The 27,552-nt window shown below is 48.9% G+C and overlaps 1 protein-coding gene across 3 annotated transcripts in view; it reads left to right on the forward strand.

Moving 5' to 3' along the window:
* The window catches only part of KIF6 (kinesin family member 6), a 428,472-nt gene that overhangs the window by 377,469 nt on the left and 23,451 nt on the right, over positions 1-27,552 (forward strand). For all 3 annotated transcript variants that reach the window (XM_070360917.1, XM_070360918.1, XM_070360916.1), the window contains exon 16: positions 15,494-15,544. In XM_070360917.1, the coding sequence (XP_070217018.1) occupies positions 15,494-15,544 (51 nt within the window). The remainder of the gene's footprint in view (positions 1-15,493; positions 15,545-27,552) is intronic.

A 27,552-nucleotide genomic window follows, 5' to 3' on the forward strand; every position in this document is an offset into this window, starting at 1 on the left:
GTAGATAGAGGAGTGCTCAGTCACTCAGTCATGTCAGACTCTTTTTGACCCCAAGGACTGTAGCCCACCAGGCTGTGCTGTCCGTGGTATTCTCCTGGCAAGAGTACTGGAGTGGGTTGCCGTGCCCTCCTCCAGGGGATCTTCCCGACCCAGGAATCAACTCTGTGTCTTCTGCACTGCAGAAGGATTCTTTACCACTGAGCCACCAGGGGAGCCCGAGAGGAAAGTAGTTGCTACTGAACTGAGGGTTCTCAGCAATTGCTGAGCCCTGAGACGCATGCTGTTGTGTGTTCTCATTTACTGAGTACAGCTGTCCATCCATCCCAGCTACCAGGGACCTGTATATCCTGCGATAGGAAAAGTCAGAATTAAGGACTGAGACTTTTTGTGAAAAACAGGACTCAGTTTGTGAGTAAACCCATGAAAGGTCCTGCAAATATTTTTATATTCATCAAAACAAAACACTAAAGCCAGGACACTAAAGAATCCATTTCTATCACAACATCTGATTCATCTTCCGTCTGTCACGATGGGTTCTGCGTGTTTGACTTCCCCTTACCATTCCTTATACACTGAAAAGAGTCAGGATCTCTCTCCCTTGAAGTTTCAGCATGCAGCTTGTAAATTATTTCTGTGTTTGTGTATGATGGCAGTCCCTTCTCTGTGTCTGTTTTCCTTCTCTCTCAGTGTGCACTGCCTTTCTGATGTTAGCAGTTGGAGCTGTTGATTGCCCTGAGAAGCAGCACCAACTTTCGCGTGTTCCAACCGCCACCCCACCCCTCGCCCTCCTGACGAACGAAGAAGTGTAATTCTTGGGCTGGGGGACTGCCCCTGTCGGCTCCCTTTCTCTCTCCCAGAACTTCACCGCAAACGCGTCCCTCCTGGTTCTGTGATCTGCTCTGCCTCCTTTATCTAGTCCTAACTTCCTGGATTCCACTTATCCCCCAAATGACCAGCGGGACTGAAATCTGTACAGAAATGGAGCCATGTACGCGAGAATGTCATGAAGTTCAAGTTCAGGGAGGGGAACGGTGTTCTTCCTGAAGAGCATCCTCTACAACACGGCTGGCAAGCTCTGCCGCTCTCCCCGCCTCCCCTCCCCTCGCTGGGGATACTTAGCCACCACAGAAACCTAGGGAGAAAGAGTTCTAGTGCTATTTTCTGGAAAATACAGCAAAATAAAAGAATGAGGGTAGGAATTATTTCAGGCTCTGAAAGCAGGGCCATTACCACCACCATTTCAAGCAAGCTTATTAAAAAGTCACTTACCTCCACTTACAGAGATCAATCATATTTGCCAATGCCAAGGAACATGAAAGACCCCATTACGATAGAAAGTGATGGTGAGTTTGAGGCTGAATAACCGATCCAAAGACAGAGTTTTAGTCCATGGGGTCCTACATTTGTAAAAATTTGGAGATGAACTCAATGACGGCGGAAGCCCTGAGTTGGGACTGTTGCAAGGACATTGCATCCACTGGGCCCAAGGAAATGTGTTAATTTAGATGACTTTCAAGAAAGGATATAGGAGAAAATGCAGGTGTCATATGTGAACATAATCAAGGCTTAAAAACAATTACAGTGGATTTGCTTTCTCCTGTCCTCTTTGTGGTTATTAGTTGGTTTTTTGTTTCTTTAAAGTCTTGACTGAATTTGTTGCAATATTGCTGCTGTTTTATGCTTTGATTTTCTTGGTCACAAGGCATGTGGAATCTTGGTTCCCCAACCCAGGATTGAACCCACAACCCCTACATTGGAAGGTGAAGTCCTAGCCACTGGACACCAGAGAAGATCCAATATTGCTTGTAATTCACCCCCCATAATAATTACTCTCACTATTACCACCACCATTGCTACCTCATTTTGTGCCCCTTCAATTGCCAGGCACTGTGCTGGGTAGCTGATGTATTTGTTATTCAGTCACTCAGTCATGTCTGACTCTGTGCGACCCCATGGACTACAGCACACCAGGCTTCCCTGTCCTTCACCGTCTCCCAGAGCTTGCTCAAACTCATGTCCATTGAGTCAGTGATACCATCTGACCTTCTCATCCTCTGTCATCCCCTTCTCCTCTTACAGTCAGTCTTTCCCAGCATCAGGGTCTTTTCCAATGAGTCAGCTCTTCCCATCAGGTGACCAAAGTATTGAAGCTTCATTTTTAGCATCAGTCCTTCCTGTGAATATCCAGGATTGATTTCCTTTAGGATTGACTGATTTGATCTCCTTGTATATCTTGTCCAGTTCTTTCAGCAACCTCACCGCAATGGTGTTATCACCTGATTTTAGTGAAGAAAATGAAGTTGAAAGGGATGAAGTGGCCCAAGATGACTCACTGGAAGTTACTGGCAGTCCCAGCCCACCTGCTCCCCAAACCCCTGTTGTTTCCATTCTTCCGGGCCCAGGGTCCCGCTGCGATTAGGCCAGTTTCCATTGTCCTCCTCCCGAGTGAGCCCTCACCACTACTGGGTGGTCTCAGAAGGCCAGACACACTTTTCTGGCTCCTCACTTCCACCACAACTTCCCAGTCTTCCCACTGGCTCCTTCCCTTAGGCTCAGCCCCTCGTGGCTACCCTGGGTGATTCTCCTGAACTGTTCTCAGAGATCCCAGCCCCCAGTAGGTGACTGCAGAGGCAGAGCCCAGGGGCCCTCATTACACAAGAAAGAAGCAATAGGTATAATAGCACATTAAAAAGTGACTTTTGAACCTGAAAGCTGAAACCACCTCCATTTGATTTTATCTGTTATTTACAAACCCACTGACACATTTCCCCTTATCTCCAGCCTCTTCTGAAGGAGAACAATTCCCGCATCAAGAAGCACTCTTTGTAAGGCAGTCATTTCACACACCAGCTGGCAGTTTGACCTGCAGTGAGCCTTCACTGGGGCATATTTCTTTCCATTGACTTTTTTTAAGCATTAGCTGATTTAAAGCCAAGTGGATAGAACCAAGCCTTATCTTGGAGTGCAAAAGTTTATTATCTGTATCAAAGAGCAATGTGAAACTATGTTCATGTTACTCTACCTAAAAGCTATATACATTGCCAAATCAAACATCTTACTTTATATCCCTTAGGTGAACCCTGCCCTCTACCTCCCCAGTCAATGAGGGGTCCATACAAACTAGCCTCCCATGTGAGTGGGGGATGTTGGGAACAGGTGTAATAGCCCTATCCACCCCCAGCCTGGAGCAGGAGAGTCTTGAATGCGCTCGGGCACCTCTGAGAGCATCCTGTGCTACTTTGGGGCTACAGGGATGGAGGTCAGAAGCCGTGATGCAGGAGCCCTCCCCTCGCCCCAAATAGCATCCCTGGCAAAAAGAGCCACATCTTCAAATGGAAAGAAAGATTATGATCTACATTTTCTCCTCCAGGGCAGGTCTTAGAAGCTGGGTATATTCCTCCTTTGCTGAAATAAGGACTTCCAGGCATCTAAAGTAACATCTTTTGAATGGATGCCAACACAATCATGAAGCCTCAGCTCCCTGAAAAGTTTAGTATTTAACAATTCATGCTGGTTACTCAGCAGAAAATTTTCCTTGTGCTTACCTAACCTGCACATTTGTTTGAGCTTTTCAACAAATGCACTCATTTACTTAATTCTCTGAATATGTTCATGGAATATTATCACATACTAGAATAGTGATATCAATAAGCTCCTCAGCTTAATTAAGCATATTCAACAGCCAAATGCCTAAGCTTCAGACAGAATGTGCTAATCTCATATAAATATTATGATTCTTTGGGTAGCCAGGATGAGTATCCCATAAGAAAGGAATCTGGTCTCTCAGACATAGTATAATTTGGTCTTTTTTTTTAATAAATGAGAGTGTCTCACCAAATATGATCACCAGGTACTATCCTAGTGATAAGAAAGGAGCCCAGGTCTGGTGTTTTCATCCCAAGCTGAAATGCTCATCAATTATGGGTCACGTCCTCCTCTACAAGGGAGGGCCAGGGTGATGGGGTGCCCTGGAGAGAAGAAGACCCATAAAGGGAATCAAAGCAAATTACAATATGTTTTTCTTAAAATCACTGATAGTTTATAGAATGAACTGCATTCTTTCTCTCTGTGAGTTAATAATGTTACCAAATATGATCTTAAATGGAAGAAGCATCTTGAAATTCCGGAGGACTGAAATATCATTTTGGAATGAAAAGGCTTAAAAACACATGCCAAGCATTGAAACATTTCTGGTCTCCCACCCTGTGCTCCGTCCTTGGACCTTTGCGTCTAGGGAACCCAGGGAAGGACCCAACTTCTGCTCCGGGGGAGGGCTGCAGACTTCTCGGATGCCTTCCTCCAGCCCAGGCCAGTGGGAAAGCGCTGGGGCCGTGCTCCTGCTCTGGGTTCCGCCTGACTCTCCGTCCTCCATCCTCCCCCCTCCTCAGTCAGGTTCCTGAGCAGTAACAGAGCCCTGACTAATAAGCCGAAACAGTCCCAACGGCCCCCAACCTATCACTGCAGCTCAGGTCGTGAATATTCTCAGTCCTCACATGTGGCAGGTCCCCAGAACAGTTTTCAGCATGCTACAATAGCATCACATCTGAAGCATACCGCAGTGGGTCTTTAAATTTTAATTTCTTTTTATAAACACACACAGATACACTTTTACATAAACCATAAGGCATACTCACTTATTGATGTGTGATTTTGTTTTCATCTTGCTTGGCTCTCACTTTCTCACCCAGTTCATCCTCCACCCATTTCCACCCACAGGTAACACATCAGAACAACTTTGTAGATTCCCAAGCAGATCAGCTCCACACTCAAAAGTGCATGTTTATAGGTGTGCGCCCACTTGCGCACACACACACACACACACACGCACGATTATACACATATACATACACGTATGGGAGGTTCTTATCATTGTTTGACCAAACAGGGTTATTTATGCCTCTTTGCCCCCACTGTCTTCTTTGCTTCTTTTTTTTCTCCTTTCCTGGTGTGTTGAATTGTTAAAATTGCAGCCTTCCCTCTCTGCAAGGCTCTCCCCTGCCTTTTTTCTGATTCTCTATTATTTGGCTGCTATGGCACATATTTTTATTCTTCTAGAGTTAAAAAGTTACTGAAACAAAGTCTTAAGTTACAAATCCACCCTCCTCCACGCACAACCAGGGCTATAGCTTGTTTCAACTCCCCTTTGGACATCCTCTCACCTTAGCTCCAACGTTCTTACTGCTTAAAATTTTAGTTTTTACACACACACACACACCACACACACACACACACACACAGGGTGTTTTTAGTAGCTACTAAATATTTTTACTTAAATACTCTACTTTTTATGTACATCTTTGTTTCTTTTATTTTCCATATTTGTCTGAGTTTATTTTTCTTCTTGCTGATCATCATAATAAGGCTTTATACTTGCCTTGTTGTTGTTCAGTTCCTCAGTCGTGTCTGACTCTTTGAGACCCCATGGACTGCAGCATACCAGTCTTTTTGTCCTTCACCATCTCCCAGAGCTTGCTCAAACTCAAGTCCATCGAGTCGGTGATGTCATCCAACTATCTCATCCTCTGTCATCATACACGACCAGAGGCCCTGAGGGAGGCATGGGGAGTGTGCTGGGCTCTGGAGCTGCATGGGTTCCTGATATCATTCCCACCAACCCCCGGCCCACTCCCACCCCAGGACCTGGCTCTGGCCCCTGTTTCAGCTTGCTGGGCTCTCAGATCTCATTGCTGTATCTCAGTTCAGTTCAGTTCAGCTGAGTCACTCAGTTGTGTCTGACATTTTGCTACCCCATGGACTGCAGCATGCCAGGCTTCCCTCTCCATCACCAACTTCCAGAGTTTACTCAAACTCATGTCCATTGAGTCGGTGATGCCATCCAAATATCTCATCCTCTGCCGTCCCCTTCTCCTCCCTCCTTCAATCTTTCCCAGCATCAGAGTCTTTTCCAATGAGTCAGTTCTTCGCATCAGGTGGCCAAAATATTGGAGCTTCAGCCTCAGCATGAGTCCTTCCAATGAACATTCAGGACTGATTTCCTTTAGGATTTACTGGTTTTATCTCCTTGCAGTCCAAGGGACTCTCAAGTTCTCCAACACCACAGTTCAAAAGCATCAATTCTTCAGTGCTCAGCCTTCTTTATGGTCCAACTCTCACATCCATACATGACTACTGGAAAAACCAAAGCTTTGACTAGACGGATCTTTGGTGGCAAAGTAATGTCTCTGCTTTTCAATATGCTGTCTAGTTTGGTTATAGCTTTTCTTCCAAGGAGCAAGTGTCTTTTAATTTCATGACTGCAGTCACTGTCTGCAGTGATTTTGGAACCCAAGGAAATAAAGTCTGCCACTGTCTCCATTGTTTCCCCATCTATGTGCCATGAACTACACTTGCATAGTTCTTTTTATACGCCAGACAATCTTCCAAGCACTTAACATACGTGACCTAGTTGAGTCCTCTCAACAGATACTGTCATTATCTCTATTTTGCAGATGAGAAAACTGAGGCACATTGGCATACTACTTACCCGAAGTTGCCCAGCAAATGACCTGGCTGGTCTGCGGATGAGGGAGCTTGGCTCCAGAGTCCATGCTCTCTTGTTTGGCTGCCTCTCAGTGAGTCCTGCTGGAGAGGGGGCTCTGTGCATAATGCAAGTTTAGTCCTCTTACAATGGAAAATTACTTTCTTGTGTCCTCACTATAAATGATAGTTGGACTGTGTATAAAATTCAGGTTGACAATTATTTCCCTCCATTGTCTCCTGGGCCTGTTGCTGTCACTGAGGTGGGGGCTGTTGTCTGAGTAGCTCTTTGCAGGTTCCCTGGAGCCTGGTAATAGTGGATCTTTTCCCCTGAAGTTCTGCAGTTGCACTATAATATGTTCAGGGGTAGATTTATTTTTATTTAACCTGCTTAATGCTCAGAGTGCACTGTCAACCCAAGGGCTTATGCTTTCCTTCAGTTCTGTAAAAATCTCAACTGCTATCTTTTCCAATATTGCTTCTTCACTATTGCCTCATTTGCTTCTCCTAGGACGCTTATCAGACTGATGATGATGCCTCTCAGTCGCTTCTCTGTGACTCTTAACTGCTCTTGCCAGCTTTACCTCTTGCTTTCTGTGCTGTGTTTGGGATGGATTTTTCTATACTATCTTCCAGTTCACTAATTCACTCTTAAAATATGTCCAGTCTGGGGTTTAGTCCCTTATCCCTTCTATTATTTTTGTTTGTTTGTTTCAATGATTCTAGTTTTCTTTTCAAAATTTCTTTCCTATCCACTTGCTCTTATTTCATTTATATTAGTTCCTATTTGCTGCATGATTTCTTGTTCCTTTTAAAGAAAACTTACACCTGCATTCGCCTCTTTGAGTATTCTCAACATGCTTATTTTGAAGTCTGTCTTGGGAGTGTAGACTGGAACAGTTGTGATGAAGAATAGTGTTAATTCAAAACACCAATCTGCTGAGACCCAGCAAAGGAGATTTCTCACAGACTTACAAGACTCCATGATGAATGGCCATCACAGTGCTATTTCTGTTCACGGAAATGGGGGCAGTCTAGTTGTTCCAGCCTCCGGAAAGAGAAGTAAAATTGGGGAGTCAGGGGTACTTACTATGAAATGTATGTAGCAGTTACAAACTGCGAATTAGATGCACATATAGCAAAAGAGGTAGATGTCCAAAACACAGTGCTGATAAATAAGCAGGAAACAGAATGAGATCTGTAGCACAGTGTTATTTCTATAAGTTAAAAAACTACACAGAAAGCTTATAATGCCGATTGTAATATCACATACAATACAAAGACGCACTTCAAACAAATTAGTGTGTGTGCCTGCTGGAGGAAGAGGAGAATAGGAATGGGGGTGGGGTGTAAGGCATGAGGATAAAAATGCACACACACACAGACATACACACACACACACACAGACATATGCACACACACACACACACACACACACACACACACACACACACACAGAGGAGGCTTTCTCCAGACTGATGAGGGTGGCATGAGTAAATGGAAGAGTAAGACTAATTCAACCCTCTGTGCTTCTGTATCAATAAATGTCTTCTTCTGCCTGTCCAGAAAACTACTTTTTCATCTCTCACAAATTCATGTCCCAACTATTGATTTTGCTATCTTTTCTTAGCATTAGATTTATTCATATGTTTTGGCATTTGGGTGGACAGTTTCATTTTTAATGAAAACCACTTTCTCTCTTTCTCTTTCTCCCTGTCTCCTATGCTCACCCCTCTCTGTCTGACAGGCCCTCCAGGCCCCCAGTCCAGAAGCAGCTCTAAGAAGGACAGTCTGAAGCCGCTGCTCCCAGTAGTACTGGGATAGAGCTGTGGATGACCCGGTCAGAAAGTCAGTGGGCATCTCAGCTCAGCCAACAGAGACTGAGTTTGCCCTTTCTTCCATCTTGGGCCTGCGTGAGGCATGAACTCAGCCCCAGGCGGCTCAGGAAGAACTGGTTTCCCTTGGTCCCCTTTCACTCATAGGCTGGGTGGCAGGGAGTCTCCCCTCGACCTGCGGCTTCAAACTGTGTCTTGCACAGCACACGCTTGGTCTTCTTCCTACTTCTGGACCAGAGTCCTGAGACTGAAGGCTTAAGCTCTGCTTTCTACTGTGCATTTCTGTCCCACTTCTGGTCTTCAGAAATATGTCTTGTCATCTAACCCAGCAAAGCCTTCTCAATAGTCTGTTTTAATCTTACCCACCATTGCTGAGGTGGGAAGAGGTGATTCTTGACTCAATAGGTTGTCAAATTTCACAAACATGTTTAGATAAAGCCTGATGAAATATTAGCAAGGAGGAGATGAAGGTGCCTGATTTTAAGGCTTGAAATGATTTATGTACTCATTTATTGGAAATTCATCTAAGACTGTACACTTGCTTTATGCTAGGCCCATTCTTTTTACTAACAGCCTTATGAACCACTCAGGGAATGCAACCTATGGTAACCACAGTCCTCTGCTTAGAACACAGAGAAACCAGCTTCCATGTCACAGTCGAAAGCAATGCTCCAAATTCAGAGCCACTAACTAGACCTTCCCTTTCAAAGACACGCCTTGCAGTAAACATTCTGTGTTCTTCACGCACCCCAGTCCTGCTACTGAAGTGTATTTTCATTTGATTTCCCTGGGCTACAATACAATAATAGTGTAGTCAAATAGAAGAAGAGATTTCTTCCTGGGTCCAAAGCCCTTTGGAATTACCTAGGATTCTAGTATTAGCCGTCCTCCCCCATTCAACCCCTCCCTCAATCAATGTACACCTGGCCTTCTCCACTCTCTGACCCCAATGGCTCTCTGACTGGAATGGCTTTCCCAACCCCCCCACTTTACCCCTTTGCTTTTCCTGGAACCCACTCAAATCTCACCTTTAGTAATGATGCCTTTCCCAACACCACTAGCCCACCTTTTCCTCCTCTCAACTTCCCTCTACCATTGACCGATGGTGAGCCATCTGCCCTTCAGAATCTGTCACCTTATAAATACAGTTTCCTTCCAATATGTCTGAAAGAGCCTCGATGCCTAAAGCTGTGTCACAGATGCTGGTTTGTTATCTTCTGATCCCATCCAAGAGTCTTGAGATACAAGAAAGCAGATATTATCCCAGTTATATTATTATTCCCTATTTTTCAAATGATAAAGTTGAGGCTTAGAGATGTTAAGTAAGCTGCTATACTAGAAAGTAACAGAATTGGAATTTGAACTTGAATCAAAATCGCTGCAGACAGTGACTGCAGTCATAAAATTAAAAGATGCTTGCTTCTTGGAATAAAAGCTATGACAAACCTAGACAGCATAATAAAAAGTAGAGACATCACTTTGCCAACAAAGGTCCATATAGTCACAGCTATGGTTTTTCCAATAGTCGTATATGGATGTGAGAGCTGGACCATAAAGAAAACTGAGCGCCAAAGAATTGATGCTTTTGAACTGTGGTGTTGGAGAAGACTAGAGTTCCTTGCACGTCAAGGAGATCAAACCAGTCAATCCTAAAGGAAATCAACCCTGAATATTCACTGAAAGGACTGATGTTGAAGCTCCAATAGTTTGGTCACCTGATGTGAAGAGCTAACTCATTGGAAAAGACCCTGATGCTGGGAAAGATTGAAGGCAAGAGGAGAAGGGGACAACAGAGGATGAGATGGTTGGATGGCACCACCGACTTGATGGACATGAGTTTGAGAAAACTCTGGGAGATGATGAAGGACAGGGGAGCCTGGTGTGCTGCAATCCACGGGGTTGCAAAGAATCAGACATGACTTAGTAGTAGTGTAGTCTTAGTCGCTCAATTGTGTCTGACTCTTTGCAACCCCATGGACAGTAGCCCACCAGGCTCATCTGTCCATAGGATTCTCCAGGCAAAGATACTGGAGTGGATTGACATTCCCTTCTCCAGAAGATCTTCCCGACTCAAGGATCAAACGCAGGTCTCCTGCATTGCAGGCAGATTCTTTACCATCTGAGCTACAGGGAAGTCCTTAGCAACTGAACAGTAACAACTCTTGACCTACGCATTTGCAATCACTTTGTAGTATAATCAAAATGGCAAAGAGGTTTGCTTCATCTCAAGTCCAACTTCAGCCAACTGGTTATCACTGCCCAAAGTGCTGTGTTGAAGAGCCAAAGTCAGGCTCAGTGGGAAGGCAAACCATCCATGACAGAGGAGCAAGGTCTGCTGTGCGTTCAGCTTTTTCAAGGAAGAGCACGTGGGCCACCTCCTTGCCATCCACCACATCATACTAACGTTCCTGAGTTGGGATGGAGTCTTCTATCAGTCTAGTCTGTATGTTCCGTAGCACTTAGAACATAGTGCTTAACACAGAGTGAAGGAGCAATAAATAGGTATCGCTTGACTGTAACATCAACATCCTCAATAAGGCACTGCATGGTGGAAGCTGCACAAACAGCTCGCAACAACTATACTGGGAGGACGTCAGTGAAGGGCTCTGGTCTGGACCAGCTAAGCAGCTTTCACTTGGTACATGATTTCAAACCAATATGCATGCAAAATAGAGTATGAAGCTTCAGGAAAATTGTTTCATCCAGAAAACAGTATCAGTTTGAAAAGTGAGTTTTGCTTCTGCGTGATGGTTATACCTCTCATATGAGCTACCACTTGGTACAGACGAACTGTACTCAGGAAGTGCACCACCTCCACGTGCCCTCCACGGGGTTGTTTCTGAGGCCCTGCATCTCTTCTGGAGCTCTGTGCACTCCTGCACCCCTTGCTGCCACCCCCACTCTGTCCATTAATGAATCTGAAAGGGAGATAAGGTGTTTCTAGCATCTACCATTGTAAATTACCAGAGACCAAATTACTAATTACCACCATTCTCCTACAAGCAGAGCGCTCCTCCCCTCCTCGGCATCTCCTGCCTCGGGTTGGGAGTCCTCTGTTTCCGTTTCATCTCTTTTCCATACCTCGGGACAGGGATGTGTCCAGGAACCCAGGCCAAAAGCAGCAGATTTATCACCATGCTAATGACAGCAAGCTGCATGCAGAGTGATTTCTGCAATCCCCCTCAACTCCTTTTGCCAAGACCTGTGGAGCTGCAAGATCCAGCCGATTACAGAGACTGTTATCATCGCATGAAGAACGGCTCTGTTGGAAAATGCAATTAGATATCAGCCATGAGGCTATCTTTAGAAGCTTGTTGGCGAAGATCTCAAAAACAAAAATCGCCCTGTGGCGGATTTGTAGATGTTAGCCAAATTGGCCAAAACTGAGAATCACTAAACACATTTCCAACCTACCTCTGTCACTATGCGGCATTCTGACGACTCACCTCGTGTCCCCTAGGTATAGCTCACCGTTCAGGGAGTGGGTGTCTATGTTTGCAGAGTTTATAGAACTCTCAGTCCTGGTGGCAAAACCTCCCTCTCTATTTTCATGAGCACCATTTCCTAGCCTGGGACGGTGAGAATCTTTCACCCTATCATTCCAAAATAGCTTCCCCAGGGCTTGGGAATGGAGAAGGAAATGACAACCCACTCCAGTATTCTTGGCCTGGGAAATCCCATGGACAGAGGAGCCTGGTGGGCTAATGTGCATGGGGTCACAAAGAGTCCGACACGACTGAGTCACTAACCTGCCACCAGGCATGGGGAAATGGCCCTGTGGGAGGCACGTAGACAGGGAGGCACCTGGTCAGAGAGATGAGTTGTCAGGAAAGCCAGCTGTCAAGGATGTTCCTGGCGGGGAAGCTTGTTGTCATCGGGGAAGTAGTTTCCAGAGGGGCGGGCAGCCCCATATGGCTCTAAAGGATCAGGTCTTTGTCCAGTCTCATTAGGAGGGAGGCATCTAGGCACATGGGGCTTCCCTGGTAGCTCAGATGGTAAAGAATCCGCCTGCAATGTAGGAGACCCAGGTTCAATTCCTGGGTCAGGAAGATCCCCTGGAGAAGGGATAGGCTACCCGCTCTAGTATTCTTGAGCTTCTCTGGTAGCTCAGATGGTAAAAGAATCCACGTGCAATGCAGAAGACTTGGGTTCAATCCCTAGGTCAGGAAGATTCCCTGGAGGAGGCCATGGCTCCCCACTCCAGTATTCTTGCCTGGAGAATCCCCATGGACAGAAGAGCCTGGCAGGCTATAGTCCATGCTGTGGCAAAGAGCTGGACATGACTGAGCGACTAAGCACAGCACAGTACCCAGGCACATAAGAGGCTTGTGGTGCAAGGCACTGTGCAGATACCCAAGAAACCAGCCAGGAACCATGTAGCATCAGCACTCCCTACTGTGAACCTGAGAAAGCCCTTGATGACCTCCTCAAAATCAAGAGAGGGGTCTCAAGGGGTACTGCACTTGCCACAGCACTGTCTCCTTTTATTTGAAGAGTGTGTATGCCATGCTTCTTTAAAAATCAAGACAGCAATGTTGGAGGCTCAGCCCAGCACTGCCTCTGTGCCCCCAACTTGTTGACTCTGCTGGCACAAACAGTACGATCATGGGGGAAGAGACTGTTCCAGGTTTCAGGTCCTGATGGCTCCAGGCTCATCCAGTACTCATCCGTGGGCCAGGTTCCCACCTCCCCACTCCCTTCTAACACAGTCCCTACACTCTCATGGGCCCCACTTGGAATTGGGGTGTGATGATTGCTTTCCCCAGTCCTTGGCTCCCTCTCTATGCCTAGTCCTCTCCGGTGAGGGGAGGGGAACACTGGAAGTCATGGCAGACTTGCACTGTGACACACCAGGAGATGGTGGTCTCCAAGGTGAAGCTGAGGGACCTGGGGATGTTTAACCTGCAGAGGACATGTCTAAGTGGAGAAACCATAGCATCCTCAGATGTATGAAGGAGTCTCACTGACCATGAGAGAGATCCTTTTTCTATGCTGTTCCAGAGAACAGACCAGGTCCAGATGGGAAAATTACAAGGAGTCATGCATCAACACCACATCAGTAATTCCTTATGTATGGTTTAACTGGTGGAACAGCCCGGGTACATGCAAGTGAGAGGTGAAATGACCATCTCATTCTGTAGAAGGGACTCCTCAATTAGGTGGGGAAATTAAACTGAATGGCCTCTGCCATCCCTCCCAACCTTAATAGTCTAGGAATGCCCTAGAACTTTCAGGGAATGGCCAGGTCTCCTGTGACCACTTCACTGGAAACTCAGTTCAGGCATAGCCTTTGACACATGTGCTGTGCTCAATTGCTTCAGTAGGGTCTGACTCTTTGCGACACTGGGGACCGTAGCCCACCAAGCTCCTCCATGGGATTCTCCAGGGAAGAATACTCGAGTGGGTTGCTGTGCCCTCCTCTAGGGGATCTTTCTGACCCCGGGATCAAACCTATATCTCTAAAGTCTCCTCCATTTGCAGGCAGGCCTTTACCACCAGCACCTAGGAAGCCATCTGAGACACAGAATGTACTTTATACGAGGAAAGGAGGCGGTGAAGTTCCCAGGCTCTCTCAGAATCCCCCAGTGACCTGATCTCGTATCCCAAACGGGATGTGCAGTACAGACAGCACTGACATGTTAACAAGTGCGTGGAGCCCTGGGACATAAACAAACTCCAGGGCGGCCGCTGCAGCCAGGCCTCAAGCACGGCATCACGGAGCTTCAGAGATGGGGGAAGCCAGGCGGTCATTCTGTCCCAGGTCCTACCCCAGGCAGGAATTCTCCATCCAACACCCCAACACATAGCTGCCCAGCTTCTGCTTGAGCGCCTTCAGGAGAGGACCCACTGCTTTGCCAGGAGGTTTAGTCCATTTTGAGACAACTTAATCCACATGGAGACAGTCCTCGTGAGCCATGTCTTCCCCATACTGAGCCCCAAATCTGCCTTCGTTTAACTTGACTTTTACCCTCGGCGGAAGGACAGAAATAAATCCGTTCCCTCGGCCATATAACAGTGTTTAGATTTTTAAAGACAGCCATTGTCTCCAGAACTCCAAATATTTTTTTTTTCCTGTCTAAACATCTCCAGTCACCTTAGCCATTTCTCACATGGTGTGGTTTCAGACCCCCTCACCAGCCCGGTTACCATCTTCTAAATATGTTCTGTTTTACGAATGTTCTTTACAAAAAGTAGCTCCTAGAACAAATAACCAACTGTATTCTGACCACTGCAGAGTACAGCGGTGCTCTCACCTCCCTTGTTCCACTCACTGTGAAAAGTGAAAATGTTAGTCGCTCAGTCGTATCTGACTCTTTGGGGCCCCGTGGACTGTAGCTCGCCAGAATCCTCTGTCCATGGAATTCTCCAGGCAAGAAAACTGGAGTGGGTTGCCGTTTCCTCCAGGGATCTTCCCGACCCAGGGATAAAACAAACTGCATTATAGATGCATTATAATGGATTATAGATGGATTCTTTACCGTCTGAGCCAGCAGGGAAGCCACTAGACCTGCATTAATGCAATATGGTATTAGATGTGTTTCCTACCAAATGACCAACTGTTGTGTTCAAATGAAGGTTATCATCAACTAAAACCACAGTATTTTTTATTTGACACAGTTTCTTTATAGCTTAAAAGAAAGAAGTGCATTTCAAGGGAGCCCTATAAAGTATTAGAAGATCAAATCCTGCCTCCCCCTGCATTAAAAATGCACACACAGAACTATTTAAGAGACTATAGCCCCAGCGAGGATTATGAGGGACAGTCTAAGATAACTGAGCCCACAGATACTGTCTCCAAAGGTGGAATGTGTGCTTGTACTGATGTGCCAGGGGCCCAGTCTCTGCAGCCTCTTCTTCCAGACATCCAGGGCATGAAGGGCTCTTCTTGGAAGCTGTACCCACCTTTTTAAAATTTTTATTTGTCTATTTTTCTGTGCCAGGTCTTATTTGCAGTGTGTGGGATCTTTGGTTGTGGCATGTGGGATCTAGTTTCCTGACCAGGGTTCGAACCCAGGACCCCTGCACTGGGAGCACAGAGTCTCCAGGGAGGAGAGGTCCCTGTGCCCACTTTTGGCTTTCTCACCCTGCCTAAGGTTTTTAACACACCACCTGCTTCCAAGGCCACCTCTTCCTCCAGCCCGCTGAGGACTCACCAGGGGTTTCCTCTGTGTCTCTGACAGGTCGCCTGAAGGAGGAAATCACCCAGCGGCACGTGCAGCAGGTGGCTCTAGGTGGGTACAGAGTGGAGCCTGCAGGCGGACGGTGAAGGTAACACAGACTGAGCTGGTCTGGGGAACCCACGCCTAGCTGGACCTCAGGAAGGTCAGGGGTGGGGAGGACTGCTGTCAGGGCAGCTTCCTCTGGACACCCCTCCTCTCTGGCGCCAGGCTTCCCCTCCAGTGTACTTGCTTCCGGCGGTCAGCACCTGGCACCCACCCTCCCAGCAGCTGCCTCATCTCTGACCTTCTCCACCCCACATTCCAACCTGAAGTCACCCTCTATATCCCAGCTCCTCAGGGTCCTACTTGGAGCTAGACCAGCTAATCCCAGAAGGAACAACCGGTGGTGAAAACAGCTCCCGGTGGCTGAACTCTTCTCTGTGCACTGTTTTGTGTGCCCAACAGTCCTGAGGCCAGCGCCTTTTCTGGATGAAGGTGATTCAGTGGCTTGCCCAGGGTCACAGGCTAGCAACTGTCGGCGGTAGGACTTGAACCAGGTCTCTGAGTCCACCCCAGACGCCCTTGTCCCATGCTATTTACTGCCCACAGCAATGATGGGCCCATAACGCAAGCACTAAACCAACAGAGTGATATTCTGAGAGGCCCCGGGCACCTTTTAGGCAGTGGGCATCCACTGAAAATGCCCCCTTGTGATACACAACCCAAGGAAGTCACCCAGGGAGAGCGTTCAGCTCCCTGGAAAGCTGGCGGAGCAGGGTTCCTGGGCAGGACCCCTGTGTCCTCACCACCTAGCTGGGATCAAGCCTTCTAGAGCTTTGATTAAATAAGCTATTCTTGTATTCCAAACAGGGGGGTTCCCCTTGAGAATGTCTGACCCCTGAAATCACCTATAGCTGGAGAAACCTTGCACCCAGGGTCTCTGGGGGCTATGGAGCTGAGCCCCAGCACCATGAGGGTAATCCATTTGACTCCAGTAATTTGGATTAAGGGGGAAGTTGGTTGTTCAGTTTAGGTCATAACAATGATCATATCAAATAACTAGTGATTACATCAGAAACATACAACAAGGAAGTCTAAGCCACACAGACAGAACCCAAGCTTTTCCCTGTTGGGCCTGGGACTGAAGGGTCAGACGGACGTTCGGGGCCTACCCTCCTCTTGCCAGAGGCCTGTGCAGGGGCTTGGAGCTGAGATTCTGTGCAGGGTCTGCAGAGCACCTTCCTCCAGATGCAGCCAGGGCTCCCGGGGTCCTCACTCCTAGGGCCAGGCTTGGGTGGGGCACAAGGCTCTCCACTGGAAGCTGTGTTGAGATGCAGGTCACTGGATGGGGAGTTGTCCCTGGGGCTTCCCACTGGGCCTCTTCTCCAGTGTCCATCATGCTTGTTGAATAGAAACAATGATGTGGAAAATACCACTCAAATCATTCCAAGGGCAGTTTCACTCTGTGGTCTGGGGAGCCATTTCCATGGCTTTCAGGGCAGGACGTGCTCCAGTCTTTCTGCCCCCCAGTCCCGACCCTGCCACGTGTCTTCAACAGCAGGCCCCTCCTTAATTCCTCCGCTCACCTCTCTGGAGCCTTCTTCCAAAGTATGGCTGGTGTCAGGTTCAGCAGGGCCCAGCTTCGCCCAAAGTAATCAGCAAACCTCAAACGAAAAACACTGTAGCTGAGTCTCATTAAGAGCATTTGAAATGCCTAATTATCTTAAAAGCTGACTATCCCAATTAAAGAGGAAGTGGTACCATCTCCAGCTGCCATCTTGAGATCAAACGCCACGTGGCTGTCCAGGCGCCTCGGGAGCTTGTCTGACAGGTCTGTGGACCCGCCGGTGTGCTGTGTCCCAGGGGACCTCAGTTCAGAAACTTCTCCTTGAGAGAAAGTCTCGATGCAGCAGGTCGCTTGCAGCGCCATTTCCTGCCTTAACCCTCGCCCTTCAGACCATCGTTGGGGCTGAAGGCCAGGACCCACAGCTTCTGTAAGACCACAGACGGCTCACTCAGTGTATTTGTCTTCCTGACGTTCTGTAGTTTGAGCTTTGGTGGAGCGATGAGGAGGTGACTACACCCACTCTTGCGCTTCCACTCCCGTGGGTTTGTTCGTATGGCGGTCCCTTCCCTGTCTGTTCTGTTTCTTCGTCTGCTTCTTCTCCTCTCTACTTTCCCTCCATTTCTGATATTCCCTTTGGTAGTATTTCTTTCTTTTACATCCATGAGTGTGTAGCTGGGGGTTGGTTGCTTGGGTTTGGGATTTTGGGGGGTGGGGGGGTTCAGGGGTAATGAGGGAGTCTGAGCAGGAGAGGTTTTCTCATGCATTTTGCATAAGAATGTGTCTCTGTTTGTGGGAATGGACATATGCCCAAGAAAATTTGCAGAAAGGCAATCTCGAAAAGCAGAAGTTTAATGGTGGGGTGAGAGGTGCCGTGGGGCTTCCCAGGTGGCACTAGTGGTAAAGAACCCGCCTGCCAAAGCAGAAGACATTAGACACCTGGGTTTGATCCTGGGTTGGGGAGATCCTCTGGAGGAGGGCATGGCAACCCACTCCAGTACTGTTGCCTGGAGAATCCCCATGGACAGAGGAGCCTGATGGGCTACAGTCCCTGGGGTCGCAAAGGTTCGGACACAACTGAAGCAACAGCATGCATATATTGTTCTATCCACTATCCTCTGCCCACTGTAGCCCCAAACCAAGTCAGCTTTGACCTTCCCCACAAAGCCTCGCCTGCCCCTTTCTCCCCAGTCTGCTTGTCCTCCAGCATCAGGCACCTCGGCTGGAGCACCACCTTTGTCCTGTAATTATTTATCTCCATATCTATTCTCCACATGAAAATATGAGCTCCTGGGAAGCTAGGTGCAGTCAAATTCACCTCTGTCCCTGCAGCAGCTGGCACAGGCAATAAACAGGCCAGAGTCAATGCTTCCCCAGATGACTCTGAGACTCACACATCTTATAGAAGTGTAATGAGACATTTGAACATAAAATAAGTCCATTTAAAGGAAGTATAAGGAATAAATGCCTTTGGACCCCACAGTTGAGCAGATTCCAACACGCAGGCAGTAAATCCAACTCTATCTTATCTAGCAGAAAGAGCAGAAAGAGGAGCACCCAGAGTTCCATAGTTTTCATTTTCTGACAACAGGAAGCATGCTAATTTATCTGCAGAAAGAGAATTTCTTCTGGAACTAAACACAAAGCAGAATTTATTGTGAGGACCTTTGTACAAAGGACTCTGAGTGACAGAGAATGACATCGTCAACTGCAGTTTTGCAAAGGTTACTGAAATGTTGTCCAACAAGATGGTTCTCGCATCAACCCTCTGTGGAAGCGAGAGGCCCATCAGGAGCGTGTGACTCACTGAGGGTGTCCCTGGGAGCAGTGAGGTGACACGCCGGGCGCCCAGCCCTCTAATGGCCACATGGAGCCGGAACAGGACGGGGAGAAGCCGCCCCAGGATGCAGGGCTGTGCCCTCTCTCTCAAGTCTCTTCTGAGCAGTATTTGATCAGGGACTGGCTCTCCTTCAGCTCACAATCAGAACTCTACCAAGTGCCTGTGATTAAAATTTAAAAAGCGCATGGCACTGCCGAGCAGCATGTGAAATGTGACAGGTGAGAGTGAGCACCAGGCCATCGGAGCTCCAGGAACTGGGGATCTCACCAAGGCCATGGGCCTGAGCCAAGCCTAGAAGAATGGGCAGGACTCAGAACCTCAGAGAGGAGCGTGGGGAGAGGGGCTGGGGTGTATGTGCATGTGTGTGTGTGTGTGCGTGTGTGTGTGGTATACATGTATAGGTATGTGGGGGATATGTGTGTATGCAGTCTGTGTGTGTATATGTGTATGGGGGGTGTATGTGTGTTTGTGGAGTGTGTGTTCATGCATGTGGGGTATATGTGTGTGGCATGTGTTTGTTTTGTGTGTGGAGGAGGTCGGGGGAGGATGACTGTGGGGAGTTGATCTGAAATCGTCCAGAAAAAAAGGCTAAAATGGTGAGAAGGGCCAGTTTATTGAGAGCCTTGAACCTGAGCATTTCACTCACAGGCAGTTGAGCCACTGGACATATTTCTGAGCAAGGTAGGAAGGCTTGGTAGGAGACGCCTTTTAGGAAAAGACAGCCCCAGGCAAGAGCATGCGTTCTTCAGCATTCGCTACTTGACTGACGAGTAAATAGTCTGCACCACCCTGGGGACCACCCCCCTTGCCCACCTAGCCACCCAAGCCTGAGCCCAGCCCCTGCACTGGGCGCCTCCTCTGGGTACACACACCTGCAGCCCGGCCCGGGGGGATGGTGCTCCTGCCGTCTCTGAGTAAACCTGCTGCAGATGCTGCCCAGCGAGAGCTGGGGCCTCCTGGGAGCCCCACACTGGCCACTCACCCTGCAGAAGCAGCCCCTGACGGCAGCCCACGGTGGCTGCAGGGCCCTGTGGGCCCTCGAATGACCACCAGGCAGGGCCCACCAACCTGACCTGAAGACCCAGCAGTGAGAGCACTGAATCCCAGCAGGGCCTCTGGCCCTGACCCTGAAGGCTCTTCCCTGTTCCAGCTCCGAGTGCTCTGAGAAGCTTCTGTCTCCCAGACAGAATCGCTGCAGTGACCTCGTGGCACCCCTGCCGTGCTCCACACGCAGGCCACTGCCATTGCTACCTTGTGCCATTCGGCGGAAAATTCTTTAAGACTGAGTCTTGAAATACTCTTTTGGAATTCTGAGCCTGGGAACCACAAATCTTAGAGAAAACAAAAAGCCAGACCATCATCAATTTATTCAGCAGATTTGACTGAGCACCTAGTATGATCCAGACCAGGAATTCCAGGGTATGGAGAGGAACCGCTAATGGAGACAACTGCCTGGACCCTTGAGGATCAGGCAGCTCAGTGGTTTTCAGATGGGCTCTGTGGGACCCCACAAGGGTGAGAGAACCCAGGGTACAAATGGCAGCACCCCCAGATTTTCACGTGGATCAACCAAAACAACTTCTATTTCCCTTCTTACCACTAAGCCTTTGTTTGGAAAAAAAAAAAAAAAAAAAAGCTCTGTAGCTTTCAAGAACCTTTCTCCCTCACAGCGGTAGAGGCTGGAAGCTGGAGATCACGGTCAGGTGCTGGTGAGGGCCCTCTCCTGGGCACAGGCTGCTGGCTTCTCATTGTGCCCTCGCATAGTGGAAAGATCAAGCTAGATCTCGGGTCTCTTCTTAGAAAGGCACTAATCTCATTCATGAGGGCCCCACCCTCATGACCGAATTACCTCCCAAAGGCCCCACCTGCAGATATCATCAAGTTAGGGCTTCGATTTCAGCATGTGAACTTGGAGCGGGGAGGGGGCAGAGAGGACACATTCCATTGGTAGCAATCAAACACAGAAGACAAAATCCTAACCCCTCAACCTCATGTGCTGGATTAAAATGTACCATGGCCATCTACTCCACCTGTCCTTGTGCTTGGCCAGTCTCAGCCAGGAAAGGTCTCGGTGTGTGGTAGGTCCTACTCTATTGCCAGTGAAGTGGAGCTGCTTGAGATCCTCCCATTTCCCCCAAAGAAACCAATGATGAATTTGGGGAAATCGGGGTTGTCTGTGCTCAGATACAAATGATAGGTGCTGTGTATTCCATATAACCAAGAAGAAGCTCTAAGTGGTGCTTTGAAAATACTGGTGTTGGGCTTCCCTGATGGCTCAGTGGTTAAGAATCCACCTGCCAATGCAGGAGATGCTGGGTCCACTGTGATGGATTTTAGGGATCCCGAAAACCTGAGTTTTAGGGATGCCAAGCTTCCTGCTAATGTCTCTCTAAAAAGCCACCAAGATTGAGGCATGTGGTCACCACTGGTCGGTGAGGCTAAAGTGACAGTGGGTAGAATTGCCAAGGGACTCAGGCCCAGAGAGAAACCCTGGGTTCAGAACTGTGGGCATTTCTGAAGAGTGAGGCAGCCTCCGTGGACTGGATGCAGGAAGGAGCAGCCTCTGCACAGACCTGCCCCAGGCAGAGTGGGGGATGCCAGGGGCCTCAGAAAGAGGGTCATTGTGCCAGGCTCTGGGTGGTGCAACCAGAGAATGCTGAGGAGAAAGTGGAGGTACAGCTGGGGTCCCAGCAGGAAGGACTGTGGAGAGACAGAAGGAGGAAAGAGCTCCAGTTTGAGCAGAGGTGATCGTGGTCAGGAAGTGAGTGAGGAGACCAGACACACCTTCCTGTGAACACAGGGTGCTTCTGGGGTCCCCCTTGTACTGCTTGTCAGTCCACACTGACCCTCTGTGCAGGCTGCATCCTCCTCCAAGAATGCAGTGAGGGGAGCAATGTGGAAGGAGAGAAGCCCCCATCCCAGCGGCCAGATTGTGGCAGAGAGGCCCAAAGTGGACTCAGAGCGAGTGACTGGGGCAGGAAGGGATGTGGCCGGCCTTCAGGCACAGAGCAGGGTCCGTGCTTCAAACAGGCGAATGGAAGGATCGTGATTGTACTATTGACCATATGAAGGGAATGACAACCCATTCCAGTTTTCTGGCCTGGAGAATCCCATGGACAGAGGAGCCTGACAGGCTACAGTCCCTGGGGTTTCAAAGAGTCAGACATGACTGAGTGACTGACACTTTCACTCTCACTATGGCCATCTGTGCTCTTGGAAATCACCCCATTCTCCCTGCGCGGAAGATGGTGATGAGTCGGGGCCAGAGAAATGATCCACCACAGCCCTGGGTCTGCAGGGTATTCATCACACCCCTGAGTCTGAGCCAGCCACGGGCAGCAATGGCGTTACGCAAAATCAGCACCAAGACGGACGGCAGCGCCGAGCGCCCGGCAGCCTGTGATCTCTCCAGTTGGCGATTCACTTGAGCCATTAAACAGGAAATGGTCTGATGGGGAAGCCAGAGTCTTTGCCTCTGAGCTGCTGACCGTCGTGGTCATTGAGCCTACTGACAACATCCATCTTCGGGAGAATAGACATGCTGACTTCTGAAAGGGGATGGAGCTGGGCAACCTGGGTTCTGTGAGACAGTCTAGCCCAAGAAGGCCTAGAGTGGGTATTTGGGAAGCAGACCCTGAGTCAGATAGCTGAGGCCACCCGCCAGAATGCTTCCGTGGCTCTGATGTCTCATCTGCCATGGGAGAGCCACATAATTCACAGCCTCCTCCGCAGAGGGCCCTGGCCTTGCTCCCTGGAAGCCCACAGGGCCCCTTTCGGTTGTTCAGTTCAGTCGCTAGTCGTGTCCAACTCTTTTCGATCCCATGGACTGCAGCATGCCAGGCCTCCCTCTCCATCACCAGCTCCAGGAGCTTACTCAAACTCATGTCCATCAAGTCAGTGATGTTATCCAACCATCTCATGCTCTGTTGTCCCCTTCTCTTCCCACCTTCCATCTTTTCCAGCATCAGGGTCTTTTCAAATGAGTCAGCTCTTCACATCAAGTGGCCAAAGTATTGGAGTATCAGCTTCAGCATCAGTCCTTCCTGTGAATATTCAGGACTGATTTCCTTTAGGATGGACTGGTTGGATCTCCTTGCAATCCAAGGGACTTACGGTTGTACCTAGCTGGAAATGTCAATCCTGCCTTCATTGAGACTCCTAGCAGACAGTTAAGGAGATAAGCAGGCTGGCTCGGAGTGTTCTGGGGGCTGACCTCAGGCGCCCCAGTGGGTAATTACTCAGTGGGTAATGTGGATGAGACCGTTCCTCACACCCAGCAGGTGAGCTGCAAATGCCAAGTGGGATCAGGGTGCAGGCAGTGGGTTTGGTTAGGAAAGGGCAGTCCACACAGGCCAGCACACAGGGGAGAGACTGAGGCTTTCTCTCAGCCCCCGAGCCCCACATCAAAAAGGCATTCGCACAAAAAAGAGCATCACTTGCAAATACCAAGGGCGAGTCAATACCGACTTCAGTGATCTGCCCTGTGGCAGCCTTCACTGTGCAGGTCACTTGCAGAGGAAGAAGCACCAGCTTTGAAGTCAGGCAGAGCAGGGTCCTGACTCCGGCTCTTTTTACCAGTGGTGCGAACCCAGGGAAGGTCACTACCCATGTCAGAACTCAGTTTCCCGGTCTGTGATGGGAGTTACTACAGGTGAGCCACAGAGAGCCACATGTTCAGATTTTATCCTCCGCCGGCAAGGGCCAAGTGCAGGCGGCTCCAGCCCCACAGAGACGGTGACTTCTTGCTGCAAAGCCCCGAGTCCTTTTGCCCCACAGTGGCTTCCAGAGGTCTGGAAGGTGGGCGGGGGGTAAATTGCTATTCAGGTCCCCGGAGAGCATTTTACCTGAACCCCCGCAGGTCTGGCATCCTCGGTGACTCCCACATGAAGTACTTGTATTGAAACTGGATGTAGAGCCTTGAGCGGTTTCTTTTTTTTTTTAAGATTTTTTTTTTAAGATTCTTTTGATGTGGACAGTTTTTAAAGTCTTTATTGAATTTGTTACAATACTGTTTCTGTTTTATGTTTTTGGTTTTTTGGCCACAAGGCATGTGGGGTCTTAGCTCCCTGATGAGGGATCGAACCCACACGCCCTGCATTGGAAGGTGAAATCTTAACCGCCGGCCTGCCAGAGAAGTCCCTTGAGCAGTTTCTTAATAAAGGGTGAGCGTCGAATCACAGGGGCATCTGCTGTCAAATCCTAATGCTGTGTGTCTGGGGTTGGGCCCAAAGGTCTCTTGCTTTTACAAGCTCCTTAGGTGCTTCTCAGGTTCACCCCCGGTAAAGAGTCCATGAACAAAAGAAATGAGATTCACACATTTCAGACATGGACTGACTAGGAGAGTTGTGTATGTGTGTGTGTGTGTGTGTGCGTGTGTGTGTGTGTGTGTAGGGTGCAGGGAGGTGGTGTTTCCAGTGCCCCCAAAATCACGCCAGGTGTAAGCAGACCCGTGGGAGGCTGGCCTCCCCCCCCCAGCGCCCCTCTTGTCTTACGCTGCTGATTCCCGAACACCTGACTCATCAGAGGAAGGGTCACCCCAGAACGGCGTGGGCCCCGCTTGAAGTTCCAGTTACTCTTTGAGGCTTGGAGGATTCCTCCGTATGTGACATTCAGACCCTCGGCCGCTGGAATTAAGCCCTCCTTCTTCGCTTGTGTGTTGTTTGGGGGCCGGCTGCCCACAGTGTGACCTCCTGGGCCCCTCAGGGCTGTGACCTCCTGTGCTCCCAGCCAGGGGCCCGCGCTTGAAAGGAGGTGACTGTCAGGTGACCGGAGGCCCTGTCCTGGCCACAGGCCCAGTGGGCACGGAGACCCACGAAGCCCAACTGCCCTTTACTTGCTCCCTCTGCCTCTGTTCCTGCTCAGCCGCTTTGTCTGGTTCCCATTGAGCTCCCAGCCCCTCTTTCTCTTGAGAGACGTCTGATAAGCCAAGCCTCAGGAAGCAGCAGAAGTAGCCAGGGGCCGTCTCCTGGTGGGGTTACAATGCATTTCACTCAGCAAACATCACTTTGGCAGAGAGGCCCCTTTGGTTGCCATGGCAACATGGATGGCTTGTGTCTTGGGGGTACGCTGTGCCCTCATTCTGGCTGCTCAAGTCCCCGAGTCCCAGGTTTCTTTCCCAGATCCTTTCACCACCCTGGCGCCACCTCACATTAACTATTCTGTTTGCAACAGCTTTGTCTTAACTGGCAAATCAACTACTTGGCTTGGCCATCAAAGGAACAGATCACGCCATTCCCTCTCCTCAGCAGCCCCCAGCCTCTCAGTTCTCACAAAGCCAATGTCCCCACCAGGCCCTTTGAGGTCCAGCATGATCTCACCTCAGGTGGCTCAGCTTGTAAAGAATCTACCTGCAATGCGGGAGACCTGGGTTCAACCCCTGGGTTTGGAAGATCCCCCTGGAGAAGGAAAAGGCTACCCACTCCAGTATTCAGGCCTAGAGAATTCCATGGACTGTATAGTCCATGGGGTCCAGAAGAGTCGGGCGCAACCTAGTGACTTTCACTTTCACACTTTCACTTCCCCCAGAGCAGGGTCTTCACTGCGTCCCTCAGGGAGTTCCTTGGTCTGGGTCGAAAAGTGTTAAAAGGAAGCAGAAGAGTCACAGCTTTTTTTTTTTTTTAAACAGAGATGCATGTGCCCATTGCTGAAACTGTTAGGAAAGGAAATATTCACATTTCAAGTCCCATAGTTATCAGCTTGGCATTGAGGTACTTCCTGACTTTTCCCAGAGAGGACAGGGCCCATGAGCACTGTGGGCACGGAGGGCACCCTGGACGTGGAACCTGAACAAAGAGCAGAGGGGCCAGTCCCTGCCCTCGGGGACTTGGCTGCCTGGGTCTGGGGGACCCACGGCGACTAGGACGGGCAGTCTGGGTCATTAGGGCCACTAAGATGCACCGGCTTAGCACAGACTTCCTCTGGGAGGTCTATGGCGTCTATGGGGTGAGACACTTGCTCAGCCAGTTAACAAGTGACAGGTGACCCTTGAAACAAGGGAGAGACAAACAGATGCCCGGCAGATAAAGAACAGAATCCCAATCCACTTAGCATATTTGTCGGTGAGTTAGATAGCAACATGGAGAAGGCAATGGCACCCCACTCCAGTACTCTTGCCTGGAAAATCCCATGGATAGAGGAGCCTGGTGGGCTGCAGTCCATGGGGTCGCAAAGAGTCAGACACGACTGAGCGACTTCCCTTTCACTTTTCACTTTCATGCATTGGAGAAGGAAATGGCAACCCACTCCAGTGTTCTTGCCTGGAGAATCCCAGGGACGGGGGAGCCTGGTGGGCTGACGTCTATGGGGTCGCACAGAGTCGGACACAACTGAAGCGACTTAGCAGCAGCAGCAGCAGTAGATAGCAACATGAAAAGCAACCAAAAGGGAAAGAATAGAGGCATGCCAGAATGAGGACCCCTCGGCAGACTAAACCCCTCATGAATGGGAAATGTTGCGTTTGGGATCCAAAGGACAGTCGCAGTGAAACAGAGTGCATTTTGACAACCACTCAAAAATAAGAATGCGTGTCAACTGACTACAAGATTAATAGAAGACAGTGACAAACTGACATGACCATGACAATGTCCATACTGCTGAAATACAAAAGCAGTGCTGGATGTTGCCTGGTATAAGCATTTAGCTCTTTAGAACCAGAGAAACTGGGTTCAAATCCCAGCTCTACCGCTTGTTAGCTGAGTGACTTTGAGTTAGTTACTGATCTCTCTGAGCCTCAGACTCTTAACTTAAATGAGCTGGTAATGCCTCTCCCGCTGGGTTATTTTGAGAATTAGCAATAGTAAATAGAGCACCTAGCCCAGTGCCTAGGAGGACTTGGTAGGATCTGGAATAAAGGAGACGCTCAGTAATGATCATTGCTTGTAATTCACCTCCCATAGAAATATCGAACATGAATTTTTCAAAGCTAGGAAAACTGTCCTCTACCCTGCCTCTCCTGGGCCTGTCTGGAATGTGATGTCCAGATGCAGACTCCATACTTATGATCAGTTAGAAGGTCACCATGTCATGAGCCCTAAGATGAGGGAATTGGGCGGAGTCAGCTGAGAATAAAGCTCCAGACGGATGTGACAGTTTGTTGTGGTGGTTGCTGTTAAAATATTTTAAAGACTCTTCAGATTAAGGAGGACATACTGTGCTGCTCCAAAGGTCCAAAGTAGAGGTGAAAAGAAGTTAGTGTGGCAGGTCTCAGCTCCAATTAAGAGGAAACAGAAAGAAAAAAAAAAAAGAGGAAACAGAGCTGCCCTCAATGAATTGTGCTCTCATGCAAAGCAGTGAGCCCAATGCTTGGCAATACCACAGCAGAAAGCAGTTGACCACCCTCAAAAACGTCATCAAAGCAATTTCTGATTCCAAAGCCTTTGCAGCTAAACAAACCTGGATTTAGATCCAAGCTCCTCTAGTTAGCTATGTGACCTCTTTGAACCTCCATGCCCTTATCTGTAAAGTGGGAGCAATTGTCTGAACATGTCCATTTAGTGCCTGGCCCATGGTAGAGTGTCCCCTCCAAGGAGCAGAAAGTGGGGCTGCATGACTTCTAAGATGCCTTCTGAGTAAGACATGCCGTATAACCACCAAAAGCCTCCTGGAAGGATAGACAGATCCCAACCACCGGGCTATGGAAAGACAGGCTCCAGACAAGCCCAGTAGCACCCAGAGCGG

The sequence above is a fragment of the Bos mutus genome, chromosome 23, assembly GCF_027580195.1.
Source record: "Bos mutus isolate GX-2022 chromosome 23, NWIPB_WYAK_1.1, whole genome shotgun sequence".
Taxonomy (NCBI): Eukaryota; Metazoa; Chordata; class Mammalia; order Artiodactyla; family Bovidae; genus Bos; species Bos mutus.